The sequence below is a fragment of the Podarcis filfolensis genome, assembly GCF_964270895.1.
Source record: "Podarcis filfolensis genome assembly, chromosome: 11".
Lineage (NCBI taxonomy): Eukaryota > Metazoa > Chordata > Lepidosauria > Squamata > Lacertidae > Podarcis > Podarcis filfolensis.
In genome coordinates, this window is record NC_139613.1 from 42310394 (window position 1) to 42334718 (window position 24325).

Consider the following 24325-nt stretch of genomic DNA (forward strand, 5'->3'; position numbering starts at 1 on the left):
CATTCACAAGGTCTTAAGCCACTCCTCTTCCTCCTCCCTACCCTCCTCCCTATTGGCCGCGCGCCGAGGAGCTCCGCCCCTTTCGAACGTTGCGTATCCGGCTTCGAAGGACCCGGCAGCAGCTCTAGCCGCTGCCTCCCCCCGCCCCACCCCGCCCCTACGTGGGCCTTGCAAAGGGGAAACTAAGGTAAAGGCGGGGAGGGGGGAGGTCTTGGATCGATGGACTAGCTACACGGGCCACATGATGAGGTCTGGCGGGCCGGATTCGGCCCGCGGGCCTTGTGTTTGACACCCGTGTTCTAGGTGTTCCATAGTGACAGTTCGGTTTGGGGTGAGTGAGTAATTCATTAAGAAAAAAAAGCACAGGGTTACCAAAATGCTCTTAATCTGCTATCATCAGATTTATGTCTTTTTAAAAAATGTAAATCTTTCTTATAGCAATTGCTGTATTGAATTTTATTTGGCAAAACCATACCAATTTCACTTCACAGTTAATGTTCTCATGAGCCAAGTTTTAATTTCGGAGGGTAGCATTTTCTTATTATTACGGTTAACCCTTTTTTAATATATAATTTAATGTTCTAAATTTCTTGCCACCTTTACTGAGATTGTGCAAATGTGCTTTGCATATTTTAAAATTTAGCTCCCAATAAAAGTATCAGCAGGAATTAGGTGGCAAGTGTTCTCATTAAGATGAACCGTGCTAATTAACACCCAGAGAACAGCCACTAAACAAAGGAGATAGTCCCTATTTTCGCTGCTACTTCTGTCAGATGCACATGAATACTCTCAGCAACAGTAGAGAGAGCTTACAGGTATTCAAGTAGTTCTTTCCAAACCAATTTCACAGGCTTGTCTGGACATCCCTGCCACCACCCGTCCTGCTTGAAATGTTCAATGAAGTGCATTATGACTTTAATTTGTTCTTTACCCCTTGTTTACTTTTTTAAAAATGGAAGGAGGGAGGGGAAGGTTTCATTACAATTCTCTGCATCTTGGAAGGCTTTCCTCCTTCTTATTAGTCCCAATTTACACTTGCTAAGGAAGGCTCCTCAGACAAAAATGTTTGGCATGAGGCCCACATGAAGGGGAAAGCAATCTTTGAACTCAGAAAATGGAAGCAATCCAAAATAAAACAAGGGTTGCATTGTATTTCAGAAGCTTCTGCCTTGATCAGCTGGAAGGCTCAAAAGAGTGCAAATGCTGATACTGGCCATGTTCAGACAATCAAATACTTTAAGGGCTGTCTTGTGGAAGAGGGAGCATGCTTGTTTTATCCTGCTCCGGAGGGTAGGACCCAAACCAATGGCTTCAAGTTACAAGAAAAGAGATTCCAACCAAACATCAGAAAGAGCTTTCTGACAGTAAGAGCTGTTCGACAGTGGAACTGTCTCCCTCGGGAGGTTATGGACTCTCCTTCCTTGGAGGTTTTTCAGCAGAGGTTGGATGGACAGGTGGGCGAGCGCTGAACCCGCCTTATCTGTATCATTTCTGGGCTTATCAGATCCTGACCAAGGAAACTGAGGTCATTTGTAAGGAAAGTCCTGTTCAAACTCAATGCGAGCTGTAAAATGGAGAAGGAAAAGACATGCGGATAAAATACACGTGACTACCCTAATCTCTTCCAAAATAGGTTTAAACAAATTACTGTATTTTTTGGTCGAGAAGATGCACCAGACCACAAGACGCACCTAGTTTTTGCAGGAGGAAAACAAGAAAAAAAAATATTCTGAATCTCAGAAGCCAGAACAGCAAGAGGGATCGCTGTGCAGCGAAAGCAGCAATCCCTCTTGCTGTTCTGGCTTCTGGGATAGCTGCGCAGCCTGCATTCGCTCCATATGACGCACACACATTTCCCTTTACTTTTTAGGAGGGAAAAAGTGAGTCTTACAGAGCAAAAAATACGGTATCTAGTGACAAACTGAAATATGTGAAATAAGAATCTGTACAAATATATTAGAAACCATAAGGAGGCAATGTAAAACCATTTCTCAGGTTATCAGCACACAAGAGTAATCCTTCTTCCTCCAGCAAGCTATGTAACAATTATCATAAAAATGTGAAATTACTCCTTTCAGTGGCATCATACAGGAATAAGATCACCTATTTAAACTGCAAGAGACTCTTTTTTAAAAAATAAAATTTGGTTAAAACACCATCTCTAAACCTGTATGCTAAAATCTGACGCACAGACCGTGAAATCGCTAAAAGCTCATAAATGTTAGCTCTCTGTGCTACACACATCAATTCAAACAGGTTTCTTCACAAGTTCACAATGCCTTTTCCTGTACAGTAAACCTGGGGAGGCAAGTCTAAACCCATCGCAAACTAAACACATTTACTAGACCACCTGTGTGGTCCTTATGCACATACAAACTACAGCATGGAAACCCTACTATTTTCAGGTTTCAAACAGTTTTTGTGCACATAGGGACCATACAGGTAGTCAAGTGAAAAGGCATAGGTCAAGTGTCCAGGCCTTGGCACCAAGATCCTGCTTCTCACACACACCCAGAGCCCAGAGTTGTTGGAAGGTGGTCATCACAGAGACAGTTAAAACTGTGTAGTAGGTTGTTTGTTGGCGTACCATCACAATTACCTTTTGATGTCATCAACCCACTGCATAGTATCAGTTAACAGATGCCAACAATCTCTTGACCAGTGTTAGAAACTGAGATGAAAGCTAGGAGCTAAATGGTACCTTAAACCTAGGTTGTGGGCGCAACAACGGAATGTCTAGGCGTGCTTTTTTTATAACAAGAATAGGTAAAGGTAAAGGGACCCCTGACCATTAGGTCCAGTCGTGACCGATTCTGGGGTTGCGGCGCTCATCTCGCTTTATTGGCCGAGGGATCCGGCGTACAGCTTCTGGGTCATGTGGCCAGCATGACTAAGCTGCTTCTGGTGAACCAGAGCAGCGCACAGAAACGCCGTTTACCTTCCCGCCGGAGCGGTACCTATTTATCTACTTGCACTTTGACGTGCTTTCAAACTGCTAGGTTGGCAGGAGCAGGGACCGAGCAACGGGAGCTCACCCCGTCGCGGGGATTCGAACCACCGACCTTCTGATCGGCAAGTCCTAGGCTCTGTGGTTTAACCCACAGCGCCACCCGCGTCCCAATATAACAAGAATACAAAGCTGAAAATGAATGAACTGCAGTTTTCACATGGTCTAGTCCTTCCCCTGCCCACCCCCCTAATATTCTTAAGAGGGTCTCTTCTCCAGTCTTCAGAGAGTAGCTGGAAGTGGGGAGGCAGAAAAAGGTCCTCCTTTCCTTCCACTCTGCAGTTTTAATCTGAAATCTTAGGTGCAGTACTGCACCCAGAGCTCAGAAACTGCTCACACTAATGAAATTCCCTGTCGCAAAATGCGCCTAGAACAATGGGAGTTTCAAACACTTCTCTTGACACAGCAGTCCTGTAGGACAAAAGGTGGAGGGAATACCTCTTAAGAATAGATAGAGCTTGCCATCAGCAGCTTTTGTAAGCACTTGCATTAAAAAAATACAGCAATGTGCTTTCTTTTTAATCTGTTGCCTAATCAAACAGGTGCAACTTTTAAATTAATTGAAGCTTCACAGTGCAATCCTATACAATTCTCCTCAAAAGACAGACCTGTTGAATTCAAAAGAACTTACTTCCACCCAGCAAAGTGTTTATAGGATTGCAACTTTTAGTTAAGTTATTAAACACTGTAAGGTAAGGTAAGGGACCCCTTGACGGTTAAGTCCAGTCAAAGGTGACTATGGGTTTGTGGCGCTTACATCGCTTTCAGGCCGAGGGAGCCGGCGTTTGTCCACAGATAGCTTTCCGGGTCATGTGACCAGCATGACTAACCCACTTCTGGCACAACGGAACACCGTGACGTAAGCCAGAGTGTACGGAAGCGCAATTTACCTTCCTGCCGCAGCGGTACCTATTTATCTACTTGCGCTGGCATGCTTTCGAACTGCTACGTTGGCAAGAGCTGGGACTGAGCAATGGGAGCTCACCCCGTTACGGGGATTCAAACCGCCGACCTTCTGATCGGAAAGCCCAAGAGGCTCAGTGGTTTGGCCCTCAGTGCCACCCGCGTCGCTTGTTAACACTGTAGTAACTGAACACACCTAATACCTAATCACTCTCTTTCTCCCCACCATTCACTCATTATATCCTTGATCTTTAAAAGAATCACAAAAAATGTGACACTTTACATTAGAAAGATTACTCAGGAATCCTTTTTATTCCATGCAGCATCCTCTCACTGTTAGCTTTCCTACATCCTTGTTAGAAGCCTTTTGTGGAAAAATGAAGCTCACCACTGTGACTAGAATCTAGGTTTGTTACAACCACGGACCTCCAAAGGGGTTCCTCCGACAGCAAGCTGGTATGTCCAGTTTGCTTCCCCACAAGTTGCTCCTTATGGACGACAGTCGAATGATCACAATTTACCACTTAATTACCTACCCTGCAGTCTAGGTCTGCCTAGCAACACTGTGCAATGTATACTCTGTGGTAGCTCTGTTTCCTTAATCTGAATTAACAAAAGCATGGGTTCTAGGTGCAGAAAAGCATTCACAGAAACATCAAGTCACCAAGTCTTACTCATAGTCCTAGCCTCTCTATTTTTTGTGCTCTCCCCTGCTCAAAATTCTGTTCGGTGAACCATTAATTTAACCTAACTATATTTCTAAAGTCCTACCAATATCACCAGGAACTGTGAAGCAGACAATTAAGAACGCCTGAGCAATTTTATTGCAGCACATCAATTTTTCCTACCAGATGTGCAAAGCTTCCAACCTGAATTCCATTTACTAATATTCATTATCTAATTCTGTTTGGCTCTTAAGTGACTCTGTATACACGATTATGACCAAGCTAAGCCTCCTAGAGCACAACATACATCAGGAAGCTTAGTTCCAGAATCCAGAGTTAACGCTCAATATGTTGCTCCTGGTGAATGAGCCACCATAGCCGCTAGAGGGCTGTTAAAATTTGTGTCCCGGGCTTTTAAAGACTCATCTACCCATGTACTATCTGGAACTAAAGGGACACATTGATTGCCAGATGCCCCAGCTCCCCTATCCCAATACATTAGGCCAACCAATACCACAAAATAGTGGGCAAGCTTTTGAGTATTACACTCCCGCTGCACTGGCTGCCGACTGGTTACTAGGTCAAACTCAAGGTGTTTCTATTAACATACAAAACCATCAGCAGCTGACTTGAAAGACTGCCTAAAGCCACACGCGGCCACTCTCCTGCTTCCATCTGCGGAACTGACACTTTGACAAGCGCTATATCATGTTCATGTAAGAAATCACTTGTAAGAAATCCATCTTTTAGTGTGCCAGCACAATTTCTCTGGAACTCCCTTCCTATTTAGTTTTAGACAGGTCCCTTTGCCATTTCCAATGCCTGCTTTAAAAAAAATAAAAAATTAAGCCATCCTACTCAGATATGGAACTTTATTGTGCACATTTGTTTTTTAAGTCTGTTGATTTTATCAGTACTTTTGTATGAATATTCTATACTGTTTTTCGTAAACTGCTTAGACAACGGTTGATGCTATTATAAAGTGGCACACCAGTTTTGTTAAATAAATAAATAGTAGTCTATGTCTTGTGGAAGCTGTCGTTCCAAACAATGTACGGAGGGCAACAAGTAAGGATGGCTGCTCTAAGGTCATCTAGAAACATCATACACAATGACCCAGCTAAAAAATACCAATAGAGGAAAAGGTAAAGGACCCCTGGATGGTTAAGTCCAGTCAAAGGCAACTATGGGGTTGTGGCGCTCATCTCGCTTTCAGGCTGAGGGAGCTGGCATTTGTCCACAGACAGCTTTGCAGATCATGTGGTCAGCATGACTAAACTGCATCTGGTGCAACGGAACACCGTGACGGAAACCAGAGTGCATGAAAACGCCGTTTACCTTCCTGCTGCAGTAGTACATATTTATCTACTTACACTGGCATGACCCAGCTAAAAAAAACCCAATCATCCCCACTAGGGCTAGGCAATGTATCAATACATAGTCCAAAATCAGTTTGAAATCAACAAAGCGATAATGTTTTCATAATATTTGACACGGAGATATATCACAATGTGTGTCTGTGTGCTATGTAAAAAAACACTACAATATGGGGAAAACTGTGAAGCCGGTCATCACTTCTCTCATATTTCCTGCTGCCCCTGTTGGTCTGGACTATAAAATAACAGTTGTAACAATATGTGAAAGGAAAGCAAAAAAAAAAAAAAGTATCCATTTTAGACCCCTAAGTAGTCACAGTTGCCAATACATTATCCCACTGCCCTCTACATAGTTACCGTATTTTTTTGTGTATAACACACACCTGTGTATAAGACGACACTTATTTTGGGGGGACTCCGAATTAAGGAAATGGTCAACAGCATAACCTTATAATATAGTGAAATTAAAGTTAACATGTTACCGTTGCATGTTCCAACATTATGCTGCTGTGCAGTTGCAAATAAATGCTCTCTGCCTCAAGTAAAAATAAAGCATATCTCTTAGCAATTTCAAAAAACAAAGCATATGTAGAGTACACAAAGCAAATTATAAAACACAATTGTGAACTGGGATCATTACTGTACTCTCCTATACCATTGGCAATTAACATGGCCTGACTTTCTAATTAGAGACCTTATCTTACACATGCATACATGACTGAACACAAATTTAAGGCTTACAAAAGTTTACAGAAAAATCTGGGAAAGCAATTTTGCAAATCTGTAAAAATAATTATGACGCAAAACAGAACTGTCCTGTGCAATAATGTCATGTTTTCAACGTTTCTGACACTAGCTTATATCTTGGATTGGAGCACATGCTTCAGCATTCAGGTTGCCTATTAAAATTACATGTGTGAGCTTGCAAGAAGCAAACCACTAACCCGCGAAACAAGGTGGACAAGGGCCACAAAGGAAAGCAGAGAACAGAGAAGGGAGAAAGGAAAACCCAAACACCTGATTCCAGGACACAGAAGAATTCATTCACTGGAACTGCCCTGGAACCTTTATCTGTTCATTGTAAATACAAGAGAAAGCTTGCCTTAGGGAGGAAGAGCTGTCAGGGAACTGCCATTGGAGCCAGAGGCGGAGGGAAGGCTCTGGGGGGATGCCGGAGAGGGTCCCAGTAGGGAGAGAGGCAGCCCATCTGCTGGGGAAGGAAATCAGCGTAACACCAGTGCGGAAGGGGGGCAGATGGGGGAATCGGAGAGGAGGCTCCAGGACTCCTTGCCGGAGACCAGCGGGGGGAGCATGGGTACTCCGCTGCCCACACCCTCCCTGCGCAGAAGACCTCCACGCAGGGAGAGTAGGAGGAGACTTGGCGTCAAAGAACTTCTTTGCTGGAAGAAGTTCAAGAAACGCCCACTGACGGATTCTGCCAGTGACTGAGACAGCCACGAAGAGAGAGGCTGTCCAGACAGAAAGGGTTCAACCAGGTAACCTAGCCAGGAGTGGCGGCAACTTACGCACGAGCAACCCCTAGAACCATTACAAAGAGCCTATCTCCTAATTGCCAGAATGGGAGACTCACTATCCCCTCCAGTGTCTAGAGCAGGGTTTCCCAAACTTGGGTCTCTGTCTGATTTTGGACTACAACTCCCATCATCCCTAGCTAGCAGGACCAGTGGTCAGGGATGATGGGAACTGTAGTCCCAAAACAGCTGGAGTCCCAAGTTTGGAAAACACTGGTCTAAATCATAGGGTGGCAAGACCATTGAGAGAAAAGTCAACTCTTCAGAGCAATGCCTAGCACGTCCATTTTAAGCAAGCAATACACACAACCCATGTGAGCAAAACCATCTTTAAACTAAACAACAGTTCAGAAGCAGAGGCATTTTCCCTAAGAGTTCCAGTAACTCTATTCAATACTGAATTGTTTCCCAAGAAACTTCTCAGTTTCTGCAGTAGTCTTGTCATTTTACAATCAGGATACTAGCTTTATTATTATTATTATTATTATTATTATTATTATTATTATTATTATTATTTGCAATCACAGCTAGAATGTCTCTTACATACATGAAAGCGAGTTGTGTGAAGTTCCAATCTCCTAAAGGCCTTTCTTGCGAGTGCATAAATGTACTTGCCACGGAACATTCCTTGAACATTCAGTGGGAGGAAGAGACTTTTAAACCATCTCTCCACAGGTTGATTTCCCCAGCAAAGCTTTTCAACTCCCAACTATGAGGGAAAAGGCAGGATATAAATAAATAACAACTGTTTATCATTTTTGCTGCCATCACTTTTTATGTATTAAAAAAAAACACCAATTGCCAAAAACATTACTGCTGTGCACTACAGTATTTGAATTTTAAACAGACATTATTGCATTTTGGTAATTTAGTTACAAAAATGTCTGTATTCTGGTAGGAAAGTATAATGTATGCCATTTGACTAGATGAGTTCCAAATTATATTCCACTGCCAAATTTAATTCCCATCCAGTATCAGCCAGCAATTATCCTTTTATCTGCCATTTTAAAATGTCAGGCTAACTATTCATAGACTGACAATTAATTGTTCTCTCAGGAGGTACTCTTTTCCTCTCCATGTGTGGCTCTGCTACCCAGCAAGTATTTAAAGAGTTTTCAGTTTAATGCGCAGCAAAGGGTTCCCACAGCTGAGCCTCCATATAACTTCATTATGTATGCAAATATATATTATTCGATTTATATCCTACCCTTCCTCCTGAAGGAACCCAAGTAATGGTAAAATGTTTAGAAAGAGCTACAACCAAGAACAGTTTTAAAACACTCTTTAAAACTATGAAAAAACATTCGCAACCAGTGATCTTGGGGCTGTTTTAATTCCCTCTCCCAAAATAAAGTCAATAATGACACCTCACTAGGGAAGGCATTCCACAAACAGGGAGCCACCACTGAAAAGGCACTACCACAAGTCACTGCCAACTGGGCAGCTACCAGTGGCACCACCACCACCAATAAAGTTGGGTCATAGATGGTTGATATTGCAGGAGGCACTCTTTGAGGTACTCAGGTTTCAAGCCACTTAGAACAGGCATAGGCAAACTCAGACGCGGGTGGCGCTGTGGGTTAAACCACAGAGCCTAGGACTTGCCGATCAGAAGGTCGCTGGTTCAAATCCCCGTGACGGAGTGAGCTCCCGTTGCTCGGTCCCTGCTCCTGCCAACCTAGCAGTTCGAAAGCACACCAAAGTGCAAGTAGATAAATACGTACCGCTCCTGCGGGAAGGTAAACAGCATTTCCCTGTGCTGCATTGGTTCGCCAGAACCAGCTTAGTCATGCTGGCCACATAACCCGGAAGCTGTACGCCGGCTCCCTCGGCCAATAAAGCGAGAGAGCGCCGCAACCCTAGAGTCGGTCACAACTGGACCTAATGGTCAGGGGTCCCTTTACCTTTACTTAGGCAAACTCAGCCCTCCAGATGTTTTGGGACTACAATTCCCATCATCCCTGATCACCGGTCCTGCTAGATAGGGATGATGGGAGTTGTAGTCCCAAAACATCTGGAGAGCCAAGTTTGCCTATGCCTGATTTAGGACTTGATATGCTAGTACTAACCCATTCAATTTGGCCTGGTAGCTCTCTGCCAGCCATTGAAGCATTTTCAGGACTGGCGACACATGGTTCCACTGCTCTGCCCCAGTTACGAGCCTAACAACTGCATTCTGCACTAACTTGTCGCCATACACTAAATGGAAGACATGTGCAATGGAAAAGTGCTTGCCTTTACCAAAAGAATAAAATGCAGTTCTTCCCTCAGCTGGCTCTGGTGGCCAAGAAGCAGCTTCACAAATGGTAGGGAAATGACAAAAGAAGGCTAAATTAATTTCAGAGCTGCATGAATGATAGAACTGATTTTTAAAAAAATTTAAATATTCATAACCCACAGAGTAAATTGCACATTTAAAAGAAAAGGCATTCCAGTCACTCTTGAACTGTTCACTGTGACTGTTGGTGGTCTATCTAGGATTTACTGGTTCATTGGTGCTCCAGAAGTTGGGCATTTATAGGTTTTATGTTTCTCTTTTCCCAATTAAACATACAGATGTCTGAACTATTTACTGCAGAGCAAAGCCAAGCCTAAAGGATTGCATCTGGAAACAAGGAGTTAAGCTAGCATGCAGCTTCTGCTGCGGCCATGACCAGGGTTTCGCTGTGTGTGTGTGCGTAGAAGCGTTCTGCATGCTTTGCGCATGAGCAGAAGCACTCTATTTCACTCCGCGCTTGCACAGAAGCACCGCTCTAGTTGTGGACTTTTCGGGGTGCAAATGGCACCCCAGAATGGATCATGTCCACTGTACTTTCCTCCCTAAAAAAGCTCAACAACTTTGACTTGAAACCCCCAAAAAGGGGTAGATCGTTGCCAGTTTTTATTCTATAAGTAGATCGCAGTCTCTTGGGAGCTGGACATCCCTGCCATAGTACAAGAAGAGATTATGTGTGTTAACATCAAGAACAACTGGGCATTAGAGCACTGCGTGAAGGATGTACATTGACTGTCCATTCTCTCTATATTTATGGAGCCAGGGTAATACCTTGGTTTATCCCAGCACCTAATCCAATCATAAGTGAATGGCATGCAAAATGTTGACCTTGTCTTTACTGCCTTTAGGGTTCTTGCCTTGGACAAATCTGAACATCTGAGTTAACCTCCAGATTATAACCAGGGAACCATTTCAATACCCAAGAAGATATGGAATGCATGTTAAGAGGATTATGCCTTCCAAACTTGCAAAAGCAAATATTGTACTCGTATGTTTGACAATGGAGATGTTTCAGATAAGCAAAATGTCCATTTAAAACCATCAGCATATGTGGAAACACTATTACAATACTAAGGGCGAGTTACAAAGATGTATGTGGTGTACTAGTGGCAAGAGATGGACACTACACCTCCTGGCCCAATAACTACTGTATTGGCCCAAATATAAGCCAAACTCAAATATAAGCTACGCCTTTAAAATTGGAGTGGGGGAAATAAAAAATACCTAAATATAAGCTGCTCCATTTCTCGCTGCTCCTGGCTACATATGCGCAGGGGGGGGGGCTGTGTTTCCGCCTTTCCGCTTCCTCACCCTCTCCCTTCCCCACCTTGGGGGAGAGGGTGAGGGACTATGCAAGGGGCGGGCTCCACTTTGCTGCGCTCCTGGCGCTGTTTGCCCCCATGGCTGCATACCATAAAGTTGTGAATATAAGCCACACTTCAACTTTTCACAGTCGGAATGTGGCCCCCCACATTCTGACTATGAAAAGTTAAAGTGTGGCTCATATTCAGGCCAATACGGTAATCCACAAAACCCAACAACTATGTGTTGACAGCTTAACCACATACACACAAATATAATTTCCCTTACATAATACCATCTATCAATTTCCAAACATTTTAAAAACATGTATCTTAAAACTAGCCCTACATAGCACCTCAGGTAGCACAATCGTTCAGTGCATCTGGCTGTTAACCAGAAGGTTGGAGGTTCAAGCCCACCCAGAGACGTCTGTGGGCCAGATTCCTGCATTGTTGGGGGTTGGACTAGATGACCCTCAGGGTCCCTCTTCCAACTCTTTGATTCTATGATCTATGAAAATCAGACAAGCTGTAAGTAGAACTGTGGCTTTTATTCATTGGGGCCTGTAAAAACATGACATTTCCCTCCCCCGCACCCCACCATAAACATGTCACAGAAATACACATAGTGGAATTGGAGAGACCTCCTGGGGGAGTGTTTATAGGAATTTTGTTTTGCTTCTTCCCACTAGAGGGAAAACAATGCATGTGAACAAATGAAATAACATGTACTGTATACTATCCACCTTGCATGGGTGTAGCAAGGACTTTTGTTGGGGGGGGGGGAGGACTTTTGTTAGAGGGCAGAACCAATGTGATTGGTCAGTTGAGTATTTCTAATATTTTACTTGATCTCAGGGGTAGCAGCTGCCCCCCCTGCCCCCCCCCGGCTATGCCCATGCTACCTTGGCTGGAAGTGCTACCTGCAGCTGTGCACACTCTGTATGAAAGTCATTATTCACAAGTGTTATATACAGGTACCCTCTAAAAAAAACCCCTTCTGTTTCTATTTCTTCCAAAGTGTCATCCATTTAGATAAGATCATCAACACAACCACATCAGGGGTCAACACAACCATTATCAAGTCTTTCACTCCTTTTAGCTCCACCAAAGCATCCTGAGATGTTCTGGACCAGCTACCAGAAACCCATTGACTTCCAGATGTTATTGCACTACCATTCTCATCACCCTTGGTCACTGGCTATGCTTGTTGATGCCAATGGGAGCTGGAGTCCAAGGAAATCCAGAGGTTCCCAGGTACTTCACCCCCATCCCTGATCATGCAGTCTCAAGCCCTTTAGCAAGGGGGGGGGTCAGTTATTGGACAACCGGGAACAGGAAATGTAGACCCCGCCTTCTCCCTGGCTGGCAGCAGGGTGTGAACCGCTACTGCTGCCACAATGCCAAGCTAAAGCAAGTTCCCGAGCTGAGCACAAGGGCCTTCACATTTGTGTGTAACACTGAAATTGAAAAGCTGCCTTCTCCTTTCAACCTGCTCCCTCAGCATTGGTGCAAATGAACCTAATACTACCAGCTCAGCTTAATTTGAACTACAGCTCAGCATGCACAGTCGTAATGAAGGAGAAAGTGCCTCGGGGCGCAAACAGAACGCCTGGAGTCCACACCACTATGCAGCTATAATCAGCACTTATGCATTCAGGAGTTTCCAGGGCAAAGAACATAACTGCCTGACACCACAATAACAAAAAAAAGAGGAGAGGAATAACTTGCTGGGTAGAAGTTTCTTCCGAAAGATTTAACCACCGATTTCTATAGGAAGGCTTCCAGAGTCACAGCGACTACCTTGCCAGAAAGGCCGGCACGCCACAGGCAAACTAGTAGGCTTCTTCCTGACCACAGCAGGATTAGCGATAGCTCAGCAACGGAAGAACCAGACTGAAATACCCGTCAACATATGGGAAAATAATATCTGGGATACAGCAATGTCTGAGCATCTCGCCAGATAAAGGAGGGAAATTAAAGGTGTAACGAATAGACACCTTCCAAGAAACGTGGACCCCTCTCTTTAACTATATTAATGACCAAAAACAAGACCTTCCTATACCAACTGGTCAATATTCTCAGTGTAAGGGTTACGCCAAGTAATATGTTTGAATACTGAAAGTGTAAAGTGTATGTCTAGAGCAGTGGTTCCCAACCTTTTTTTGGCCATGCCCCACCTAAGCATCTCTAAAATCCTGACCCCCCCCCCATAGACATATAATTCTTATTATTCAAAAAGTGAACTACAGTGGTACCTCAGGTTAAGTACTTAATTCGTTCTGGAGGTCCGTTCTTAAGCTGAAACTGTTCTTAACCTGAGGTACCCCTTTAGCTAATGGGGCCTCCCGCTGCCGCTGCACTGTCGCACCGCCGGAGCACGATTTCTGTTCTCATCCTGAAGCAAAGTTCTTAAGCTGAGGTACTATTTCTGGGTTAGCGGAGTCTGTAACCTGAAGCGTATGCAACCTGAAGTGTATATGTAACCCGAGGTACCACTGTGCTATTCATGTGGAGAAAGCCTAAAAGGCCATTAACTTGGTCTAAATAAATTTCCAAACTGTCCCTCTTAAAAATCAAATTGCTCCCCTGTGGGGGATGTGCCTCGCGTTGGGAACCACGGGTCTAGAGACAATGGATAAAACAAACACAATTAGCTGTACTGCTGGCTAAGTGTGTGATGGCAATTGTATTTGTATCTCTTTAAAAACCAATAAAATATTTGTGTGGTTGGCCAGCACGCTACCCTGGGTGTGATGCTGATCCACCCTGCTGACCCCCCTGCCCAAGAAGCGTCCATCTGTCTGTCTGTCGGTCTGTCCGGGGGCACCTCCCCTGCACCTCCGTCGTGCATGAAGCGCAACTCGCATCTGAGAAACTTGCTCAGAAGTTGAACTGCCACTTTTTCGGCGGGTGTGCGCGAGCGCGCGCGCGCAGAGAGAGAGCAACCGGCTGCCCCAGCGGCTGCGGTTACCTGCTGATAAAGCCGTCGCCGTCGCCGTCGCAGGTCTGGAAGAGGCGCCTCATCCTCTCCTCCTCGCCCGTGCTGGAAGTGTCGCTGCTGCTACTCGCGGTGCTGCTCAGGCTCACCTCCACCACCACGGCCGGGGCGGCCGCTGCCGCCATCATGCGCTCTTCTCCAGGGGAGCAGGAGGAGGAGGCGGAGGCGGTGGCAACGTCCACACAAGTCCGGTCCCTGGGAATTCTCCGTCTGTGCTTCCCTCAGTCGCAAGCCGCGTGTGCGCGCGCGCGCTCAAATCCGTCCCGGCCCTGCCGCCGTACAAAGCGCGAGGGCCACACAATGCAAACAAGGGGGTGGGGAATCCCAGGCAAGCGCTTCTCCTCGCCTCGCGCACGAATTCAGCGCGCGCCGCCTCGCGCGCCAATCAGCGGCATCCTGGGGATCCGGCGCGCCTTTGCAAGGAGGAGCAGCAGCAGCCGCCCGCCCGCCCGCCTCAGGCACCTTCTTCTGGCGACGGGGTCGCGCGCCCCTCGAGGGAGACGCGGGAGAAAAAGGGCCGGAGCTGCTTCTCCGGCGTTTTGCAGAGCACCACTCGGGCTGCTGACCAGCTAGTGGCATAGAAGGAAAAAAACCGCAACTCGCGACTCAGCCCCGACGAGTTTCCCAGATTTGGCTTTGAGCAAGTTCTCTTGGTTCCGCCCCCCCCTCAAAATCCTAGCCTTCCTCTGAGGTCAACGCAGCATTCATTCATTCGAAGCACAAACTCTCAAAGCGAATCACAACCAAAGTGGCATCAGAAATAGAAGTCATTCTTTACCTTCCCCGCATTTATTTATTTGATTTATAATACAGCACCGCCCTTCATCATAAAATCTCAGGGCGGTTCACAGAATAAAATACAGGATAAAAACAAGTAAATAAGTAAAAACAAAACAGCAAAAGAATAACTCCCCCCTTCCCACATTACCCCCCCCCAGGCTCCTTCCTTGACGTGCAAGGTACCCCTTGCCAGGTAAGATTCGCTAGGGCAGTGGTTTTCAACCAGTGTGATGTGGCACCCTGGGGTATGCAAATATGCATGGGGTGTGTGTGCCAAACTGGTTCTTTGACCTGGGTGAAATAAAACCTAGTTTCACCCCCTAGCCTCCTCCCCCCCAGCCACCACTCCTCTTCTGGCCATGGGAGTGGAACTGGCTAGGGCTGGAGCCAGGTTTTTCCCCTCCTACCCCTGCAGCCAGGGACCTGGCTTATTAGACTACAGTACAGTATAGTGTAAACATTTACATGCACTGGGAAATAAATAAAAAAATGTGTGATTACTTGCTTTATTGCGGTTGTGTGGAACCAAACTTGCAATATCTCCAAGGTATGCCTGTATACCTACATCTTAGGACAGGGGTCACCAACCTAAGGCCCATGGGCCAGAAGCAGCCCACAGAGGTTGTTTGACCGGCCCACAAGCCGCCCCCGAACTGAGTTGCCCACTCGCGCACTGCGCTAAACCAGCACAGCATGGTGCAGGGACTCACTTCCATAGTGCCAGAAATCGCGTCTGCGCATGCACAGACGCCGAAAATGGTTGGTGCGATCCAGCCCACAGAGGGATCTCCGTAGGGCCGATCCGGCCCAGGCAAGATAAACCTTGCTGACCCCTGTCTTAGGAGAACACGTCATGCATCTGTACTGTAATCCATGAATGCTTTTGTCATTAAAAATGTTAGTCTGTAAGGTATCGCAGGACATGTTTTTGTAGCAAACTTTGCATTTCTCATTCAGGTCATATATTGGATGGAGAATATTTCTCTAAAATGTCAAATAGATATGACAACATGTTATATCATTCTTGTTTGACTATCAGGTGGTTTAATTAGGTATTAGCAGCTGGCAAGCTGGACATCTGACTGGGACTGACTGTTGTCAAGGGAGCACAGCCTGGGTCACTGCTCTCTCCCTGCTGACGCTGTGTTACAGCCCAGTGGAAGAATGCAGAAGCAGCAGCGAAGACGCATAGCATCAAAAGCAGAGTCCCCTCACTTGGGGCCTCCAGCAACCTGGCACTGGGCCTGGGTTTTGTTTACATTAATAAACATTTTCCTCAAGTACAAAAGTTTCCCCAGATCTCTTATTTGCTGCTTCTGCCAAGTCACTTCGCCTGACTCAGTTCTGTTTAGCGAAATGTGCTAAACTGACCCAAAATAGTCACATTGATATTTCACAGGTCTAATCTCACTCAGTGTAAATCAGCCAAAGCCCCATAAACATATTTTGTATTCTGAAGTGGTGTCCACTCTCTCATCTCCAGCCAGCCAGAACCTGGTATGTTTTATTTTCCTCAGGTCAGACTAATTATTTATTTCCTGCCCTTCACCTTAAGCTCCCAGGGCAGATTACAACATTAAAACATGTTTAATCAACCTACAATCATAAAAATAATGTCCTCTCCTGAGCCATCACCAGCCCAAGTCTCTGAGGGCAGAGGAACTAGCAAGAGCCTCCCCTGAGCCAATTTTTTTGTACCTGTAAGAGACAAAAGGCCCATAACTTTCGACATACTCCAATGCTTTAGAAATGAAAAACAAGTGACTTGCTAACATCTTTGGTTTCTCTTTGATAGCACCATATTTTCAATTATACCCTAGAATTTGCCATGAACTAGAATTCTACAATCTGCTATAAAATTAGGTATAAGAGCAATTCAGATTATGGGATCCACCTTATTGTGTGGCAGTTACCACACAAATAAATGCATCAAACTATTTAAAAATGATCCACAGATGGTATTTAACTCCTAGTAAATTGGCTAAGATCTACAAATCAGAATCAGATGCGTGTTGGAAATGTAAAGAAGTGGAGGGAACCTTTTTTTTTCATATGTGGTGGCCATGTAAAAATGTACAAGTATATTGGGAAATTGTTTATAATGAGTTGAAAAAAAAATGTTTAAAATTACTTTCCCAAAAAAACCAGAGTCCTTTTTATTGGGAATAATCCAGACAGAAATTCCTAGGTGTCGGAAAAAGTTATTTATGTATGCTAAATCTGCGGCCCATGTTTTGTTAGCCCCCAAATGGAAAGTGAGCGAGGTCCCAACTAAAGAGGATTGGCAAATTAAGTTGACAGAATATGCAGATTTAACACATAGAATAAGAGGGCAAGAATTACGTATATTTAAAGAAGAGTGGAAAACATTTATTGAATATATGGAGAATAACTGTACACAGCTGAAAATGCTGGCAGCATTAAGATAAATTCAACAGTGTAAATAATATTTGATATAAAAGTGGAAAACTGATTTGAATGGTTATAGTAAAATATGCAGGAATGTAGGATATGTAAAATGAACCATGGAAGGGGAAGAAGGGAAGGGCTGGTGACATCTGGAGGAGGAGAATCCAGGGGTCAGAGGTGGGGAGAGGCCAACACACAGTTGGGAGGCAGTGCGTAGCGTGGGGGGTGCAGGGGGGCCGGCCGCACTGGGCGCAACATCGGGGGGGCACGCTCGCACTCGCAGCGCTAAAATCCACGGGTTAGGGGGCGCAAATTACTTGCCTTGCCCCGGGTGCTGACAACCCACGCTACGCCACTGTTGGGAGGGCTTTCTGCCCCTTCATTGCTAGATGTCACAGAAAGGGAGGGGCAGCCATCTGAGTCAGCCTCTGGGGTGGGGCTGTAGGGGGCAGAGGTGGCAGGAGAGTCAGAGGGACTGACTCAGATCCAAACCACCTGCAGGAATGCACACTTGTAAGCAGGGCTGTCAAGCATATGCAGCGCCAGGGTGCAAAGATCCACCCGGCACCCCTCCCCCAGGTTGCCCAGTCCCAGGCGTGCAGGAGGGCAGAGCCGGCCAGCCGCCTCAGTGTCTCGCTGGCTTGGTCACCCCACACTCGCAGCGCAGAGCTACCCGCAGCAGAAGAGCCCACCATGACGCTCTAACCGACGGGCAGGCTCTTCCCTGGACTCAACTCTCAGGCCCCGGACTCTCAGCCTGGCGCCCCTGAGAGCCCAGCGCCCAGGTGCCCTGCACCCCTAGTGCCTATGGGTAAGACGGCCCTGCTTGTAAGCACAGTTTTCTTGCTTGGGGTGAGTACCAGACTGGTCACATCCAGCTTTTAAAATGTCAATTTAGAGGTTGTGTATCAAGTATTGGAACAACGTATTAGCTACTGCCTAGCAGTTTGAAAGCACGTCAAAGTGCAAGTAGATAAATAGGTACTGCTCCGGCGGGAAGGTAAACGGCGTTTCCATGCGCTGCTCTGGTTCGCCAGAAGCGGCTTAGTCATGCTGGCCACATGACCTGGAAGCTGTACGCCGGCTCCCTCGGCCAATAAAGCGAGATGAGCGCCGCAACCCCAGAGTCAGCCACGACTGGACCTAATGGTCAGGGGTCCCTTTACCTTTACCTAGCTATGCATCTTATAACTTTGCTTACAGACTTCTAAATCTTGTGTCCTGCGCTTTGGACTAAAGCTGAGACTGTGAATGAAACTTTTGGGTTCCTACAAACAAACACACATGGATATACCTTCTCCGCCCAAATGCATGGCAATTGCAACCACCCTACATACCTTGAGCTCACAGACAGCATCTAAACACCAAGGAACCATGCCACCAGACATGGGTCCATGGGAAATAAAGCTTTAATGCAAGCAGGGAGGTGGGCACCCAAGAACAGAAGCATGCAGCAACAGCAGCAGCCTGCTCCACTACCCACTACACACACACTAATGTGGGACCTCCCCTCATGTGGTGACAAAGCCAGAACCACAACAGACACCAGGGACCTCTGTCTGTACTAGTGACCGTGGCAGTGATGGTAGCAGCAAAGAGGTCCCCAATCACAACCATGGCCTGCACTGCATCCAACAGTCACATCCCCACTGGGCAGCAATCCAATCACCCGAAACACCTTTCATTAAGCTACAGGCTATTTCCCAAGAAGTTTTAGAGATAATAATTAGACTGTGTGTAACAGCAAACAGGTTATCCTGGCACTGAAACAGTTTCGCTACTACTGACATGGCATCATATTTTTTTAATCCTTGGTTGCTGTGCTTCACTGCATAGAAACACAGAACTGTAGAGTTGGAAGAGACCGTGAGGGTCTCTAGTCCTACCCTCTGAAATGCAGGAATCTTTTGCCCAACGTGGCGCTCGAAACCACAACCTTGAGATGAAGTGTCTCATGCTCTACCAACTGAGCTATATGATCAAAATCAGATCTTTTTCTCTGCGCGTGTTCTTTAATTACATCCAGAAAGGGCCTCCAGTAATCTCCCAATTGCAATATATTTTCAGAGCACCTGCTTCTTGACAGTGATCACATCCACACCATATCTTTAAAGCAGTGTGCCGTTCAACCAGTGTGCCGTGGCACCCTAGGGTGCCATGAAGGATGGTCTGAGTGCCGCAGGCAACACTGGCCTCTGTCCCTCTTTCCTTCCCTCCCTCCCCTGATGCCCTCTTGGACCTCTACCTCCCAAAGGCTTGCATGGCTGTTTGTTGCAGCAGCCCTGACTACAAGCTCCCCAGATGAATGGTGTCTCTGGGGCTGGCCTAGGGGTGCTGGCTGCCAGGAGCTGAGGTGGCCTTGCAGTAAGTAAGCAAGTAGGCAAGGGAGCCTAGTCGGCTAGTCCACCAGCCCTTGCTGTTTGGAATGGACATACAAGTGGGAGACAGGGCAGGCAGGCAGGCAGGCTCTGTGCTGGCCTTTCTTGTGTTTGCTGTGTGCAAGGCTTTCCTGGAGCTGAGTGCCCAGTGCTGAAAGGGAGCCTTTCCACCATGCAGGGCTGGAAGCGCCCTCTACTGCCTCCTGAGGTAAGGTGCTAGCTAGCCTCATGTTCACCTCTGGCCAGTCTCCTTTGGGCCACTAAAGCTGGGGGCATCCTCTTCCTTGTGGGTCAGTGTGAAGAGGCACACTGGTGGGGTGGGGTGGGGGAGTGCCTCAGAAAGAGTGTAGTTGGCCAAGGGAGCTGTGGACTCAAAAAGGTTGAAAACCTCTGATTTAAAGCATTCTTGTATCACTTTAACAGCCTTGGCTTCCCCTAAATTTTGGGAACTTACAAACCCTTAACAAACAATAGGTCGCAGGATGCTTTGAGAAAATCCCAAAGTGGTATAAGACACATCATATGGAAACTGCCTTCTTGTATTAGCTTTGGAAATTTATTAGTTAAGGCAATATTCCACATTTGTTGGTACCAATATCCCATAATGTTAACATTGTCCATCACCTTCCTACATCTCACAACGGTTAAACATGCTGCTGCAAATAGGAATCTGATAAGTTCCTTGTGTATGACATCCTCCCTCACAGCATGCAAAGAAATTGAGAAATAATGAGGCTAACTTTTTGGAAGGTACAGTCTCAGAAAGCCCAAATGATGGGACTAGGCCACCACATATGGAAATATGTCCCTACATCTCTCCTACATTTTGGACCAATGGTGTTTAGTTGTTTTATTAGAGTGTAGAGAGATAGTTACCACCTTTGTATTATCATAAGCATTCTCTTTTAATCGGGCTTAGTTTGAGGAGCATGGCATCTTGTCCCAATCAGCACTCCACTTGGTCTGGTCAATGGCAGTATTCAAGTCCTGTACCCACAGCATTTCAGACATTAGACCACAAGCAGATTCTCAAAGGATGTTCATACCCATGTTGCTTGCAATGATGGATCTGATGGAACCAGAACCAGTTCCACTTCTGTAAGTTTCTATTAGATTTGTGTGCTGGATAAAAGTAAGCAACTTTCGTCTCCACTAAGTGTTTTGAAACCTGCTTAATCCCAACATTTATATTGTCATAATTTGTCTGCACAGTAAAAATTAGGATGTTATAAAAATGGAACGGGAAGTAAAAGTGGTGAAACCAGTTCCTTAAAGTACTGGCTGTCACACTGTCCTAAGCACTATTGCTTTGTAGGCATAAAGGAGAAGTATAAACAAGATGCTCACAAGGAGTCTTATAGGGTTTTCAGTTTAAGGAGAGGAACAGTGGGGGAAGAGGCTGCTTTTCAAACCTGCCATTTCCCCTCCACTATCCCACCTGCTTTTTCACCTGGGAGAAAAGAAAGCCGTTCCTGTGTTTTCTCTTGTGGGAAGAAAACAGATTTGGGGATGGATGAGTTAAGTGAAAAAATGACAAACTAGAGAGGGTTAAACCTCTCACTCTACGTGAGGGAGGTTCATCCATGGGCAAAGAGGTCTGCTGTGGAGGCAAAAAAAGAAACTGTAGCCTTCATGTAGATTCTCATATGACAACTACCTTTGTGTACATTTTACTGTGATGTGTTTTTGTGAAGTCATGACTAGTAGCTACTTCCTAGCCTGTGTGCAGTTGTGACAGGCAATGATCTACATGTGGTTGTACAATATTTCCTATGTGTAAGTAATATTTACCTGAGGAAAACAAGATTTACAAAGGGTATTCCTGAGTTGCCTGCAGACAAAATTGGTCCTCAGTAGTGACACCAAGAAAAGGGGTTAATAGGCGATTTATAACATATGCTTTAAACTTGGACCCCTAGTTTCAGTATTTTATTATAAAAAGTAAAAATACTTTATAGTGTGGCATTCAAAAGCATACAGAAAGTTAAGGATGAATCCTAAAAATCTCTCTTTCCGGTGTATAAGCCCCATTGAATTCAACAGCTTACTTCAGAGTAGACATAGGATTGTCCTCTTGGTCTGTTTCAATCAAAGGAGAAGATAGATGAAAAGAGATGATACAATGAACACAGCATGTGAGCGCATGAAAAATGGCTTCATGTTTCCAAATTGCAAAAAAAGAAGATCAAAGACTTTTTAACATCTTTCAAAGCTTCGGTTACAGACATGGATTCATTTTTTATGGAGCTGGAGTTTATAGGTAACATGTTTATAGGTTTCAAAACTGCTCTGGCACTAGGTGGTTTATCTATAAAGCCTTTCAAGACACAGTGCAAAGGAAAATTCTGTTATTAACGAGCATTGGTGTGAGATGCTTACAGTTAACAGTATGTTTGTTTCTCTTATCGTACTTTATTCCATACAAGTGAAATTTCCTAAGCGATAAGTGGCATAGATTTAAAGAAGAAAGTAGGTGCCAAGAAATGTTGTTAATGCATTTCAGCTTCATTAACTACAAACCGCAAAACCTGGGATCCCCTTGAAACTGATGCCAAAGTTTTGCAATTGTTTTGTGGTGTTTCACAGCAAAATGCCTGCGTTTTGCAGCACCCCACACACAAACAGAGTAATTGACATTCAAACCCGGGGGGGGCGGGTCACCAAAAACCCAATGTCCAATTCTCCAAACTGGTGCCAAAACATCGGCAAAAGTCCTGCAGCAGCCTTTCGTGACCAAAACACCACGTTCTGCATCGGACCCCAAAACGGAGTACTCAGCACCCTAACCTGTGGCGTCACAGAATCACCAAAAGCCTGATGTTGTCCGATTCACTCCAAACTGGGGAGGTTGCGCTGATGCATCCCCAGCTGTTGCTTTTGACTACCTGTGATGTCACAAAAGGACACGGTGGCTGCATGGGAAAAGGCAATTATTACTGGGATGGGGAACAAATGAAAGAAGAAGAAAGAGGCTCAGGGAACATCTATTTGTAGATGTTCAGAAGAGCAAGGTTCGGTGTGAGAACTATGATGAGACACAAAGACTCATGTTCGACTTGCACTTCTGCTCATAATAAAAGGCCATTGGGGTGGGTGGGGAATTGTTAGGAGATACCTATCTCCCTCACAGAGCTACAATTCCCTGTGAGGAGGGTCTGACTGTTAAACCATTCTGGAAACAGTAGCTTTGTGAGGGAAACAGGCGTCTCTTAACAAGTTTCGGCAAACCCTTCAGGGTGCCAACTTAAATAAAATGGGGGGCAGGTATGTCCCACCCCTCATAATTGATCACGTAGTACAGTGCACACACACCATTTGGGGAGCCCCTTGGAATTGGCTCCTATGGCTCCCCTTTAAATTACAGTTCCCAGGAATTTGGGGAGTTAAACTGTGACGGTTTAAGAGTGCTTTGACTGTACAATGCTGGTAAGGCCCTACAGTTGCTAGACTGGCACCACCATGTGGCAAATGTATACTATACAACCAAACGGAGAGAGCCTCAAATCCCTTGTGCAGCACTCACAGAACTAGAGGTGGTTCTGCTGCATGTGACAGCAGTATTGCTCCCAGCTGTGAACACACATTTTCATATGTCCTATTGGTTACCTGCAGGGAGGAGCTGCAGTTTAGTTCTGACGCTTTAATTTTAACGGGAAAATCTCACACTGTGTGCACAGGGGGCCAATTCCAAACAGCCGCAGATGGGATTGGGCTGTGTGTGCAAAAAAAAGCATGGTAAATAAATTAAGTAAAAAAACAACAACAAAACTTAAGTAAAATTAGAAATTGTAGGAAGATTTTGACAGATTTTTTCTGAGCACTCGGGGTCAAAAGAAAGCAATTTAACAACTGTTGTTGAGACATTTCATTCAAAAATTGCTAGACCAGAGGTTTTCAACCTTTTTGAGTCCACAGCTCCCTTGACCAACTACATTCATTCTGAGGCACCCCTGTGGGGCTCAGGAGCCCAGTTGTGTCACCCCTTTCCTGCAAAGCTGGCAGCCTCTCACCCTTTTTCAAACATCCTCCCTTGTGGAGTGTTCCCTCAGCCTCCTCTCCTCTCCCCTCTCCTTGAGAGTCCTCTGGGCAGCTGCTGCTGCCACCCCTGGTCTCTGAGCTGCCCCCCACCTGCCCCAAAGAGAGGAGCCTCCTCCCACTGACCCACAAAGGCATGGGAAGAGGATGCTCCAAGCCTTAGTGGCTCAGTGGAGACTGGCCAAAGGTGAACATGAGGCTAGCACCTTCCCTCAGGAGGCAGCAGCGGGTGCTGGTGGCCCTCTATGGCGGAAAGGCATGCAGCTCCCAGGAAGGCCTTGTCCACAGCAAGCACAAGAAAGGCCAGCACAGTGCCTGCCTGCCTAGCCTCTCACTTGTCTGTCCATTCCTCAACAGCAAGGGCTGACGGACTGGCTGGCTGGGCTCCCTTGCCTGCTTGCTTGCTTACTCCGAGGCCGTCTCAGCTCCTGGCACCCAGCACCCCTAGGCCAGCCCCAGAGGCACCATTCACTTGGGGAGCACATTGTAGCCTTGGCTGCTGCAACAAACAGCCGTGCAAGCCCGACCAGACCTAAGAGGAGGCGTGTAGTGGTGATAGGGGATTCCCTACTGAGGGGAACAGAAGCAGTGATCTGTGGGCCTGACAAGATGTCTCGGGAAGTGTGCTGTCTCCCCGGGGCTAAGATCCAAGATGTAACTGAA

At 45.8% G+C, this 24325-nt stretch overlaps 1 protein-coding gene across 2 annotated transcripts in view; it reads right to left on the reverse strand.

Moving 5' to 3' along the window:
• The window catches only part of MCC (MCC regulator of WNT signaling pathway), a 208797-nt gene extending 194429 nt beyond the window's left edge, over positions 1–14368 (reverse strand). The window contains exon 1 of one of the 2 annotated variants that reach the window (XM_083576624.1): positions 14034–14368. In XM_083576624.1, coding sequence (XP_083432750.1) covers positions 14034–14188 — 155 coding nt within the window. In that variant the 5' untranslated portion in view covers positions 14189–14368. The remainder of the gene's footprint in view (positions 1–14033) is intronic. The other variant, XM_083576627.1, reaches the window with a different exon arrangement.
• Positions 14369–24325: the final 9957 nt, after the last annotated feature.